The 14,320-nt window shown below is 34.5% G+C and overlaps 1 protein-coding gene across 2 annotated transcripts in view; it reads left to right on the top strand.

Moving 5' to 3' along the window:
• Positions 1-1,905: 1,905 nt before the first annotated feature.
• Positions 1,906-14,320, top strand: part of LOC139482275 (uncharacterized) — a 70,676-nt gene continuing 58,261 nt past the window's right edge. For both annotated transcript variants that reach the window (XM_071266073.1, XM_071266072.1), the window contains exons 1-5: positions 1,906-1,999; positions 5,092-5,248; positions 9,242-9,411; positions 10,205-10,310; positions 10,883-10,983. In XM_071266073.1, the coding sequence (XP_071122174.1) occupies positions 5,122-5,248; positions 9,242-9,411; positions 10,205-10,310; positions 10,883-10,983 (504 nt within the window). In that variant the 5' untranslated portion in view covers positions 1,906-1,999; positions 5,092-5,121. The remainder of the gene's footprint in view (positions 2,000-5,091; positions 5,249-9,241; positions 9,412-10,204; positions 10,311-10,882; positions 10,984-14,320) is intronic.

Raw genomic sequence — 14,320 nt, 5'->3', positions numbered from 1 at the left:
CAATGGTGTAGATTATAAATTACACCACTCCAGACCCTTTTGTTTTCCACATAATTAATATTGCCAATAATTAACAAGTTCCGGGTCGAATCCGATACCGATACCAATAGTATATTCACCTGTTAGCTATTACCTTATCTGTACGTTCCGCATTTGACAGGCGCACCACCAAACGGTGTATTTAGGATTTTGCTATATACACGGGTCATAATCAAAGGGCTGACACTACTAAATTCAATCATTGTCAAATTGTTCCCTATTGTAGTTTTATTCAGCAATCAGCAAAACTTTCTAAGATAACTAATATAGGACAATGCTGTTGATTAAAAAATACTCCATTCCTGGATAGCCAGGACCTTTTGTTTTCCAAATAATTAATATTACCAATAATTGATAAGTTCCAGGTCGACGGGTTCAAACAGAAAGATTTGAAAGCAGAGAAAACTGTGTATCTTATAATCGAGATGACTTTATCAGATGACAATACCAATTACTAAAACAAGGCTTAGGCATAGTTATATAATTTACTCAGTCACGGACCCGTGATATCACGGGTGTGTACTTTAAAATTGTGTCCGACGACCGAGTCCGCTAACCAAGATGGCCGACATGGCTTAAAATAGTACAAAGGGAAAAATGCAGTTTTTGGCTCATGATATCTCTGAAACCAAAGCATTTAGAGCAAATCTGAGATAATTGTAACTTAGCAGCAAGAATGTTCAGTAAAGTCAGATCTCGGCCGCAAACACGTCACCATCACTAAAACACAATATAACTAAATGAATCCATCTGTGTCCTTTTTTATATATGCACATAGACCAAGGTGAGCGACAGTCACACAGGCTCTTAAAGAAGACTACTAGAAGTGGAAGAAGAAACAACAATACTGAAAGCAAATTGTGACACCTTAAAAGAACAAGGAATGATAGAGAAACGAGTCAATGAGGTCTTCTATAAGGATGTCAAGAGAAGCCATGACCATTGGTTAGATATCAGAGATAAGAGGAACTTTCTCTACTCAGAACAGCGAGTGAAAGACATTGAAAAGCTAGCGGAACAGAACAATTTGTATTTGAAATTATTTAAATAAAGGGCGAGATAAGCCCAGGCCCTATTAAATTGTTATATTTTTTTTGTTAAGGGGGCAACAAATGCCTACCCAAAGAAAAAAAAAGAAAAGAAAAAAAAAAAAGTCAATAGTCTCAAACATTTAAGAATTACATTAAATTCTAGTGTTTGATGATTGTAGTGGTTTTTTTTCTCAAAAAGTAAAGCACATAAGACTGAGTTACACAAATTTATAAAACTCTTTAAAAGTGCAATGAAATAATATTTAATAAGATTTAAAATGACTTAACAAAGTGAACATGCATTGATGTTTTGGTATCTTTGATATACATTATAAGAAAATCTACCATAAATACTGAAATTCAGCTCGAAAAAGTTCGTACGCGTTATGACCTGAGATTTGATTCTTCAATGCAGGTCATGACCTGCATTTTCATCGTCACAGGTTGACAGGTATGCTCTTTAGAGCCTCTAGTTCATGTCCTACTGGTTCATGAGAACAGGGTCGCTTTTTCATGCCCTGCTGGTGCCGAGAACAGCACCTTTTTATAACCAAAGTATAGTTGTCTAGAACAGGATCGCTTATTTAACTTGGCAAGATACAGTCTAGAACTCGGGTCTAGAACTGCATCTATATAACTGCATCTATTTCATACGGTCTAGAACAGGGTATGCTTTTCAATATTTTTGTTTAAAACAGGGTATGTTTTTCAATGTTTTCTGGTTTAGGGTATAATTTGAAAAGTGCTGGATGCACAGTTATACCTGAAAGGATAGTCAGTACCCCCCCCCCCTGCGGATCGATCTCGAGAGCCAGATTGATTCCAGATTGGATCTTGTGTTCGAGGCGATCCGGCTGGCAAAAATGATCGTATCACTAACATCGTTTCTCTCCCCTGTACCTCGTTGGCCCTCTTTTCGACTTTCTCAGGTATATGAAATGGAATGCATTATTTAATGATCTTTAATTTTCTGATCGATATGAAAGATAGGCTAATGAAATTTTTTTAGAATTTTTTTCCAATTTTTAAAAGTGATATAGAAATAGTATCTTGAATAAATCGGAAGACATAATTTCATTGAGAATTTCATGCTTGCATCACAGCTGAAAATTGACCAACCTCTGTAATTCCACCTTTAATATGTAATAATGCTGTATTTTGATTGGATGAGAAACGTGGTATTTTTAACCAATTTCTATATTTTCTTTTCCTCTGCCGGGGTATTTGCCATTAGGGAATTCCATGTGCCCGGATATCAAATACCATGGCAGATGGGAAATACCCTAGCAAATACCATGGCAGATGGGGAATACCATGTCTAAAATTATTTCAATGACTTAGTTCTATTCCAATATGACAAATTCATGGTCATTCTAAATATATGGTTCCAGATGAAATATTTAGGATAAAAAGCATCATCAGATCATTATTGAATTTCAACCGAATGATGTAAAAATTCCGGGAATGACGTCATAAATAAAACTGAACGGAAACGAATTGTCAACCAGTCACATAAAACTGGAATCCACTTGTATTACGCTTCACTAAAACTGATGAACAAAGTGTAGTAGTCAACCGAGAACCAGGTTATTATCATCATGATCATAAAAAGGGAGATATATATACAGTCAGTGACTGTACATAAAAAAAATGATAAGAAATGATTATACGGTCAATGCAATTTGACTGCACAAATAGCACAGTTGCAGTGTATACAAAAATTATACATTCAAGTCGAAATTTCATATGATACCTGACTATAATAAACTTTCTGAGGTGGAACATTCGGTGGAATTAAACAATTATATCATGCTTACAAGGGGTATTTACCAAAAATACCGGTTTCGAGGTAATCAAATTTCCCTCGCCTAACGGCTCTGGAAATTTGTACCTCTCAACCGGTATTTTTGGCAAATACCTCTTGTAGTTCTAAATGGATATTCTGATAACCTGATGAAATATGGAATATCCATAACAAACAAAAATGAACATAAACATGCATGAATAGTTTTTTATGAGTAGCATCATGATTTTATAACTTATTACATATCATGAATTTCTAAGGACCATACTTGCAAATGGTGTCAAGGGAGAGTTGAACATTCAGTCTCTGAAATGTTGTCCCCAGAACGGGGATCGAACCAGAAACCTTTTTGTTAGTAGTCATATATTTGGTTATAAATTAATACTAAGATGTAACACCTGGTCATGCTGGTGATCGGCAATCCAACGCAATCATAGGTTTGAATGTTGTGTATATAATTATGTATATTAGATATATAAAATATCTGGATATCAGTCAACAATCTTTCTTACGACCGCCCTGGATCCTTACAAGTAACGATACATATACACTGTAAATATTTATAGCACTTGTCCAACATAACATAAGGTACATTTAAACAAAATGTTGATCTGTTACACATAATAATGTTTTGTTTTGTGTATATACATGTATGTCATGCTGCCAATCAAGGGCCCTTTATTGAAATAATAAATATTCTTATTCTTATTTATTGTATTTCATTTCGTTTCACTTTCACATTTTTCAGGGTTATTTTAAGATGGTTTTCCTAACTTTACCTAATATCTTTGTGAGTCTGATGTCATATTCTTGTGGATCTGTACCATCTATATACATGATCAATATATATATTGGTTTATTTTAACTTGCATTTTCTTAGATAACATTGTTTATACCAATCCCTGCATACAAAGCATATGCAAAATTTGTAATTAGTTAACATTTGAATTTTTGTTTCACATGTGTACCCACTAAACCCAAGGACGTATATATGTTAGTTATACGTCCTTGACTAAACCTAAGAAAATTTGTATCCAATGAATATATGAATATTGAGTATGTAACAGAAGAAGGTAATTAATACAATGTTTTCTCTAATGTATAAGGGCCTTGTTGAGGTCTATTTGGGCGATACTTATTCAAACTTTAGTATTTGGTTTTATCACTGTGACAATTGAATTAATCCAGAGTTAATCTGAGTAGTATATATATCCAATTTGTTTTCAATTATTTCATTTTGTTCCCATTTTCTTGAGTTCTTTATTACTAAAGCTGGTGGTTGATTATTGCTTGAAAGCTAGTCAACTCGTGGTAAACACGGTAAATCAATATAAGTTAAATTCAACTTGAATAATTTCTTAAATAACTTTTTTGGAAAGATTTGAACTTAAGTCCCATGGCAATATTAGCCTTCCAAACAGGAAGTAGCCAGATCTATATACAATCTGATATATAATTCCCAATAATTCTCTGTAAAACACCTACGCATATCAAAAGAAAACTTTTAGAGCAGTTTATGCAATCATGCAAGTATGTTCATTTTAAGTTTTGTCAATTTACTTGTGTTTTGTAATTTTTGTCTTTCCTGCAACAAAAGTTGCAAAATGAAAGACAGCATTAGCAGTGAGATAAATTAGTTTTATAAAGGTTTATATTTCAGAAACTAGAAGAAATTACTTGTATATAGCTTTTTAATTCAGAAGGTAGAAAAATTAGTTTTATAAAGGTTTATTTCAGAAGGTAGAAGAAATTACTTGTATAAAACTATATCATTCAGACATTTGTCAGAAGGTAGAGAAACTAGTTTTATAAAGGTTTATATTTTAGAAGTTGCTGATTATATATTTTCAAAGAGTTAGGCCCCTTGAAAACATTAATTATATGGAAAATTACATCATTTGCACTCTCATTCATGTCATTTGTACAATTCTTGCCATATTTGTTTGAAACTATGTATGTGACTGTTAATAAACCTCATTAGAAAGTGTCATTGACTCTGAAAAGTTTGTTTAAAGATATAAGAAGATGTGGTATGTGTGTCAATGAGACAACTCTCCATCCAAGTCATAATTTGTAAAAGTAAATCATTAGTTTGCATAGAGTTTTCCCTTACCTTTTTGATTAATAAATTCCATGTATTTAAAAAAAATATTTTCAATTTTTGAATTTCACAACGCCCACTTTAGATTCTTTTGAACATATAATTTTCTTTTGTAGAAGTTATGATTGATCCAAGTATATGAAATAATGGACAACAATACAAATCATCTTAAATTCAAAAATATTAGTGTGTATATTGGTAATAAACAGATTTTACATGATGTTAGTGGCATTGCAGAGCCAGGAAAGTTATTGGCCATTATGGGACCCAGTGGTAAGTTGTTGGCTATCATGGGGCCCAGTGGTAAATTATTGGCCATTATGGGGCCCAGTGGTAAGTTGTTAGCTATCATGGGACCCAATGGAAAGTTATTGGCCATTGTGGGGCCCAGTGGTAAATTATAAGCTATTATTTGGCCCAGTGGTAAGAGATGTGTTATTCCCAGGACTGGTAGGAAGTTATTGGCAATCATTGGGCCTAGTGGTATTTAGGTATAAGCTTTTATGGGGCCCAGTGGTAAGTTAGTTGTTATCGTTAGGACTGGTGGGAAGTTATTGGCAATCATTGAGCCTAGTGGTAAGGTATAAGCTTTTATGGGGCCCAGTGGTAAATTAGTTGTTATTGTTAGGACTGGTGGGAAGTTATTGGCAATCATTGGGCCTAGTGGTAAGGTATAAGCTTTTATGAGGCCCAGTGGTAAGTTAGTTGTTATTTTTAGGACTGATGGGAAGTTAATGGCAATCATTGGGCCTAGTGGTATTGTATAAGCTTTTATGGGGCCCAGTGATAAGTTATAGGTTATCGTTAGGACTGATTTGAAGTTATTGGCAATCATTGAGCCTAGTGGTAAGGTATAAGCTTTTATGGGGCCAAGTTATAAGTTATTGGCTATTGTTAGGACTGGTGGGAAGTTATTGGCAATCGTTGGGCCTAGTGGTAAGCTATAAGCTTTTATGAGGCACAGTGGTAAGTTAGTTGTTATTTTTAGGACTGATGGGAAGTTAATGGCAATCATTGGGCCTAGTGGTATTGTATAAGCTTTTATGGGGCCCAGTGATAAGTTATAGGTTATCGTTAGGACTGATTTGAAGTTATTGGCAATCATTGAGCCTAGTGGTAAGGTATAAGCTTTTATGGGGCCAAGTTATAAGTTATTGGCTATTGTTAGGACGGGTGGAAGTTATTGGCAATCGTTGGGCCTAGTGGTAGGGTATTAGCTTGTATGGGGCACAGTATCATTAGTTCTTCTACAACGAACCCAACCCACACCACATTGCAAGGAAGAAGGTCTCAACATGATAAGATGTAGAATAATTCAAACAAGAAAAACAACTGCCTGATAAATGTAAAACAATTAATGAAAAACAACTGCCTGATAAATGTAAAACAATTAATGAAAAACAACTGCCTGATTAATGTAAAACAATTAATGAAAAACAACTGCCTGATTAATGTAAAACAATTAATGAAAAACAACAGCCTGATTTATTTACAAAACAATTAATGAAAAACGAAAATGATCGACATTGCCAATTGTAACAACCACTGAATAACAGGCTGCTGACTTCATGGACTTGGAAATGTGACAGGGATAAACATGTTTGCTTGACTCTATCCCTAACTTGGGACAGATACTTACAGAATGTGGCAGAGTTAAACATACATGTTTATGAGCACTCAATCCTATCCCTAACCTAGGACAACAAAAGAAAGACTAAAGGAATGAAAATCTAGTTAAAAGCATAAAACAGCTAATGAATAATGAAGTTTTCTCAGACAGCAAGATCAAACATTACACATACATATAGTAACCATAGTTATCATGAACAATAGAGAACCAGACAGCAAGATCAAACATTACACATACATATAGTAGCTATAGTTATCATGAACAATGGAGAACCAGACAGCAAGATCAAACATTACACACACATATAGTAGCTATAGTTATCATGAACAATGGAGAACCAGACAGCAAGATCAAACATTACACATACATATAGTAGCTATAGTTATCATGAACAATAGAGAACCAGACAGCAAGATCAAACATTACACATACATATAGTAGCTATAGTTATCATGAACAATGGAGAACTAGACATCAAGATCAAACATTACACATACATATAGTAGCTATAGTTATCATGAACAATGGAGAACCAGACAGCAAGATCAAACATTACACATACATATAGTAGCTATAGTTATCATGAACAATGGAGAACCAGACAGCAAGATCAAACATTACACATACATATAGTAGCCATAGTTATCATGAACAATGGAGAACCAGACAGCAAGATCAAACATTACACATACATATAGTAGCCATAGTTATCATGAACAGTGGAGAACCAGACAGCAAGATCAAACATTACACATACATATAGTAGCCATAGTTATCATGAACAGTGGAGAAAACATGAACCAGATTATGTTAGAGGGGGGATAGGACCTTTATAGGGACTCCGGGATCGGTTGTTTTTAAGCTCAGGATTTCGGGATCCGGGAATTCTATTTTTCGAATTTCGGGACTTCGAAAATTTCATGTTTTTAAGCCCGGGATTTCGGGATCAGGACCCCTCCTACCCCCTCATGTTACAATGCAAAAATATAATGGCATGATGTCTGACTGCAAGTGTTCATAATTTATACAATAATCTATAAATAGTTATATTTTTATTTATTATATATTTTACAAATAAAACAAAATATACTATGGATTTATTATTAATTCTAATATGACGTGCTTCTTTCGCTTTGTAAACAACACCGTGATAAAATTCTCGATATATCTATACTTAGCGCAGACTCCAAGATGTACACAAATGGCTGTTTAAATATGCCTCCCACGTAAATCCACATGTATCGTAACCTATGTGTAAACGGTTGTGGATTTCGCTGTGTTAACAATTACAATTGAATAAAACCCTACAGAACATTTATTCTGATTCTGATGCATAACAAAAAGAATTTACACATTAGAGAACGGAAAATGGACAAAAACAAAACAAATTAAAATTCCGCGAAATTCCAGTAATGATTTTTGCGCATTAACGTCATTTCAAAACATGACGTCATACGAATGAAAACGTCAAAGCTGAAGGTTTTTCTATTGCGTTTACCTTCTAAACTCGAATACAATTGCATGAAAATAAAGTATTGAGGTAGGTGTTGCTTGTTTTCTGTTCTATTGCAATATTCGCTTATTTACTGATTTCAGCAAGTCAACATGGCGGCTCCTTGGTTACAACATGTCAACAGTGAATTTGACGGTAGCTTACGATAAAAAATGCAAATCTGAAATTGCAAATGTTGGGTTTACTGAGAAGAAAAAAAAGTAATCACATTTTTTTCTAGCGGTTAGTTAAGAAATCATTCATGCAGGTTTTTTAGATTTGTTTTACATTTATCGAACAGAGGGTAAAATACAATAGAACAGCCACACACATGGTATACCCATCATCTCTTCAGTTTTTTAATGATCGTATTTGTCCTATTAGAATCGAAATAATTCATGGAAGCCATAGATTTGTTGTAAATTTACACATGGCCTGGGCCGTGATATTCGTTAATTTTATCCCTCGCTAACGCTCAGGATAAAATTCGAATATCACGACCCAGGCCATGTGTAAATTTCCAACAAATCTATGGCTTCCATGAATTATTTCTTAATCCTTTAGTACTCATTTTTGCTGCCAAAGTGGAATGATATTTTAAAACAGTAAAAAAAAACTTGTTTAGAAATTCAAAAAGGGAAATTAGAATTGAAATTAGAAGACTTATATATTACAACAATCAGAACATTTCCAGAACCTTGTAAGCAAAGGAAGTCACTGGATCTGCATCCTGCTACAACTGAATGTTTTTTAGACTTCTACCCTTAGGCAGCAACCATTTGATTTTCTGGGGGGGGGGGGGGGGGGGGGGGGGGCTATTTTTTTTTTGGAAAAAAAAGTTTGTTTCCAGTTTTAGGAGAAAAAAAATAATTTGTTTTTGATTCTGAGAAAAGAAATTGTTTGTTTCACCCTCAGCTGCCACTATATTATGTTATGCTAAAATTGAAAGAAAAAAATTGTTTTCGACTTGTCGCGAAAAAAATAGATTGTTTTTCGCCGCAGGCGAAAAAAAGGTTTGTACAGAAAAAAAACCATAGCCCCCCCCCCCCCCCTAAAATCAAATGGTTGCTGCCTTAGACATGTTAGAAAAAGAGCTTTAACAGTCAATATTGATTGATTCAAGTGTTCAATTGTTTATTTACAGGAGCAGGAAAAACCTCATTGTTAAATAGCTTGGCAGGTAGACAGACAATAGCATCAGGGGAAATAACTCTCAACCATTCACCATTCACCAAAGATTGGAAAAGGAGGATCTGTTATGTACTACAACAGGATGTTTTCTTTGAGACTTTGACACTGAGAGAAACTCTACAAGTGAATATTGATTAAGTTTATTTCAAAGATTTTCACAGCGCAAATAATCTTAAGATTATACTGGCTTGAATTACTACACATGTTATAATATTCTCATTCTTCTTTTTCACGTTATTCTTATATTGGTATGTTGTTGTCTTCGTTGTCATCGTCATTGCTGTTATCATTGTCACTTTTATCGTCTGAAGACATTTGGTTTCCGGCCAATAACTTTAGTATTAGTGAATAGAAATCTATGAAATTTATAAACAGAAGTTCTATAACCACAAAGGAAGGTTGGGAAGGATTTTGAGGGTTGTGGTCCTAACAGTCTAGGAATAAGGGGCCATTAACTTCTGGAAGGATATATGGATCTTTTTTTTTTTTTTTTTAAATGAAAAAAAAAAAATTATTTGGCGCCGGGGAAGGGGGGGGGGGTCAATTCTCAACAGCATGGTGTATTGCACAATAGCAAAAAATCAAATATAAATTCTAATCATAATTCTAAGTTCTACAGTTATTCTGTGTCAGAAACCTGTTATGATTCAAATATTTAATTACAATCCCAATTGTGACCTGCATCAAGTGCGAATATTGTGCCCATTTTTGCCCCAACTGCTCAGGGTTGGACCCCTGTATCCAGCTGCGCCAGGCAAAGCAATTTATTATATTTTTTCCTTTGAAATAAAAGAATAATATTAACTTTACATACATTTTTGCTGTTCTGAAAGAATAAAAGTAGAACTTAAATTTTGTAAAATTCTTTAAAAATTGAAGTTGATTAAAGCTACAGAATTTATTTTTTTCTTTCAAGTTTGTTGCCAATATGAGATTACCAGACAGCCTTACCAACGAAGATAAACAGAAGTTTTTGGATGGCATTATCAATGACTTACACCTGAACAAGTGTCTAGATACATGTAAGATAATTACCTTCAGAGGACAATGATCTTTTCTCTCAGACGACAGTTTTACTTTCTTACAGCTGAACTATTTGTCTACTTCACGCATACACATTCAGATACTTTGTTTGTTAATGTACCATGACTTTTCACTATCTACTGTAAAATATAGACACAAACTTTTCCTATTATATGATTATCTGGTTTCTTAATCTGCTTTTGTTTGTTGGTGATGCAAGTATAAACAACTAGAGATCTGTTTTTGTTGAGCCTGCAATTTTTGTCGCAAAATCAAGACAGCAATCCTACATTCCGTTGTCGCCAACGGTGTCCACAAATATTCAATCTGTGGTTAAAGTTTTTGAAATTTGAATAACTTTCTTAAACTTTCCTGGATTTCAACCAAATTTAGACAGAAGCCTGTTTATAATCATAACATTGTATTCAGAAGTAATTTAAAAAAAAAGAAATCCTATTTATCTGTGTATTTAACTTTTCAATGGAATTAGTTTTTTCTGCCAGTAAACACTCTATGGTTAAAGTTAAAATTTTAATAACTGTCTTAAACTTCTGATTAAATACTTTTGTAGTAGTTGGAGGTGGAATGATACCAGGTTTATCTGGTGGAGAGAGAAAGAGAGCCAATATTGCCTGTGAAATGTTAACAGATCCTTCCCTCATTTTACTAGATGTAAGTAACTTACTTAACAACAAAGTCAGCTTATTGTGTCGTCTGCCTAACATAAGTTTGCTGGAGAAATTGTAAACAGAAGGTCTGTTTATTGTGTCATCTGTCTAACATAAGTTTGCTGGAAAGATTGTCAACAGAAGATCTGTTTATTGTGTCATCTGTCTAACATAAGTTTGCTGGAGAGATTGTCAACAGAAGATCTGTTTATTGTGTCATTTTCCTAACATAAGTTTGCTGGAGAGATTGTCAACAGAAGATCTGTTTATTGTGTCATCTGTCTAACATAAGTTTGCTGGAGAGATTGTCAACATAAGGTCTGTTTATTGTGTCATCTGTCTAACATAAATTTGCTGGAGAGATTGTCAACAGAAGATCTGTTTATTGTGTCATCTGTTTAATATAAGTTTGCTGGAGAGATTGTCAACAGAAGGTCTGTTTATTGTGTCATCTGTCTAAAATAAGTAAGGTGGAGAGATTGTCAACAGAAGGTCTGTTTATTGTGTCATCTGTCTAACATAAGTTTGATGGAGAGATTGTCAACAGAAGGTCTGTTTATTGTGTCATCTGCCTAACATACGTTTGCTGGAGAGATTGTCAACAGAAAGTTTGTTTATTGTGTCATCTGTCTAACATAAGTTGGCTATGGAGATTGTAAACAGAAAGATTGTTTATTGTGTCATCTGTCTAACATAAGTTTGCTGGAGAGATTGTCAACAGAAAGTGTTTATTGTGTCATCTGTTCAACATAAGTTTGATGAAGAGATTGTAAACAGAAGGTCTGTTTATTGTGTCATCTGCCTAACATAAGTTTGCTGGAGAGATTGTCAACAGAAGGTCTGTTTATTGTGTCATCTGCCTAACATAAGTTTGATGGAGAGATTGTAAACAGAAGGTTTGTTTATTGTGTCATCTGTCTAACATAAGTTTGCTGGAGAGATTGTCAACAGAAGGTCTGTTTATTGTGTCATCTGCCTAACATAAGTTTGATGGAGAGATTGTAAACAGAAGGTCTGTTTATTGTGTCATCTGTCTAACATAAGTTTGCTGGAAAGATTGTCAACAGAAGATCTGTTTATTGTGTCATCTGTCTAACATAAGTTTGCTGGAGAGATTGTCAACAGAAGATCTGTTTATTGTGTCATTTGCCTAACATAAGTGTGCTGGAGAGATTGTCAACAGAAGATCTGTTTATTGTGTCATCTGCCTAACATAAGTTTGCTGGAGAGATTGTCAACAGAAGGTTTGTTTATTGTGTCATCTGTTTAACATAAGTTGGCTATGGAGATTGTAAACAGAAAGATTGTTTATTGTGTCATCTGTCTAACATAAGTTTGCTGGAGAGATTGTCAACAGAAAGTTTGTTTATTGTGTCATCTGTTCAACAAAAGTTTGATGAAGAGATTGTAAACAGAAGGTCTGTTTATTGTGTCATCTGCCTAACATAAGTTTGCTGGAGAGATTGTCAACAGAAGGTCTGTTTATTGTGTCATCTGCCTACATAAGTTTGCTGGAGAGATTGTCAACAGAAGGTCTGTTTATTTTGTCATCTGTCTAACATAAGTTTGCTAGAGAGATTGTAAACAGAAGGTCTGTTTATTTTGTCATCTTCCTAAAATAAGTTTGCTGGAGAGATTGTCAACAGAAGGTCTGTTTATTGTGTCATCTGTCTAACATAAGTTTGCTGGAGAGATTGTCAACAGAAGGTCTGTTTATTGTGTCATCTGCCTTACATAAGTTTGCTGCAGAGATTGTCAACAGTAGGTTTGTTTATTGTGTCATCTGTCTAACATAAGTTTGCTGGAGAGATTGTCAACAGGTCTGTTTATTGTGTCATCTGCCTAACATAAGTTTGATGGAGAGATTGTCAACAGATGGTCTGTTTATTGTGTGATCTGTCTAACATAAGTTTGCTGGAGAGATTGTCAACAGAAAGTCTGTTTATTGTGTCATCTGTCTAACATAAGTTTGCTGGAGAGATTGTCAACAGAAGGTCTGTTTATTTTGTCATCTGTCTAACATAAGTTTGCTGGAGAGATTGTCAACAGAAGGTTTGTTTATTGTGTCATCAGTCTTAAATAAGTTTGCTGGAGAGATTGTAAACAGAAGGTCTGTTTATTTTGTCATCTTCCTAAAATAAGTTTGCTGGAGAGATTGTCAACAGAAGGTCTGTTTATTGTGTCATCTGTCTAACATAAGTTTGCTGGAGAGATTGTCAACAGAAGGTTTGTTTATTGTGTCATCTGCCTAACATAAGTTTGCTGGAGAGATTGTAAACAGAAGGTCTGTTTATTGTGTCATCTGTCTAACATAAGTTTGATGGAGAGATGGTCAACAGAAGGTCTGTTTATTTTGTCATCTGCCTAACATAAGTTAGATGGAGATATTGTAAATAGAAGGCCTGTTTATTGTGTCATCTGTCTAACATACGTTTGCTGGAGAGATTGTCAACAGAAGGTCTGTTTATTGTGTCATTTGTCTAACATAAGTTTGCTGGAGAGATTGTAAACAGAAGGTCTGTTTATTGTGTCATCTGCCTTACATAAGTGTGCTGGAGAGACTGTCAACAGAAAGTTTGTTTATTGTGTCATCTGTCTAACATAAGTTTGCTGGAGAGATTGTCAACAGAAAGTTTGTTTATTGTGTCATCTGTCTAACATAAGTTTGCTGGGGAGATTGTAAACAGAAGGTCTGTTTATTGTGTCATGTTCCTAACATAAGTTTGCTGGAGAGATTGTCAACAGAAGGTCTGTTTATTGTGTCATCTGTCTAACATAAGTTTGCTGGAGAGATTGTAAACAGAAGGTCTGTTTATTTTGTCATCTTCCTAACATAAGTTTGCTGGAGAGATTGTCAACAGAATGTCTGTTTATTGTGTCATCTGTCTAACATAAGTTTGCTGGAGAGATTGTCAACAGAAGGTTTGTTTATTGTGTCATCTGCCTAACATAAGTTTGCTGGAGAGATTGTAAACAGAAGGTCTGTTTATTGTGTCATCTGTCTAACATAAGTTAGCTGAGGAGATTGTAAGCAGAAGTTTATTGTGTCATCTGTCTAACATAAGTTTGCTGGGGAGATTGTCAACAGAAGGTCTGTTTATTGTGTCATCTGTCTAACATAAGTTTGCTGGGGAGATTGTAAACAGAAGGTCTGTTTATTGTGTCATCTGTCTAACATAAGTTTGCTGGAGAGATTGTCAACAGAAGGTTTGTTTACTGTGTCATCTGTCTAACATAAGTTTTCTGGAGAGATTGTAAACAGAAGGTCTGTTTATTGTGTCATCTGTCTAACATAAGTTTGATGGAGAGATTGTCAACAGAAGGTCTGTTTATTTTGTCAT

The sequence above is a fragment of the Mytilus edulis genome, chromosome 7, assembly GCF_963676685.1.
Source record: "Mytilus edulis chromosome 7, xbMytEdul2.2, whole genome shotgun sequence".
NCBI classification, from domain to species: Eukaryota; Metazoa; Mollusca; class Bivalvia; order Mytilida; family Mytilidae; genus Mytilus; species Mytilus edulis.
The sequence above is the reverse complement of the archived record's forward strand: the minus strand, read 5'-3'. Positions and strand labels throughout refer to the sequence as shown.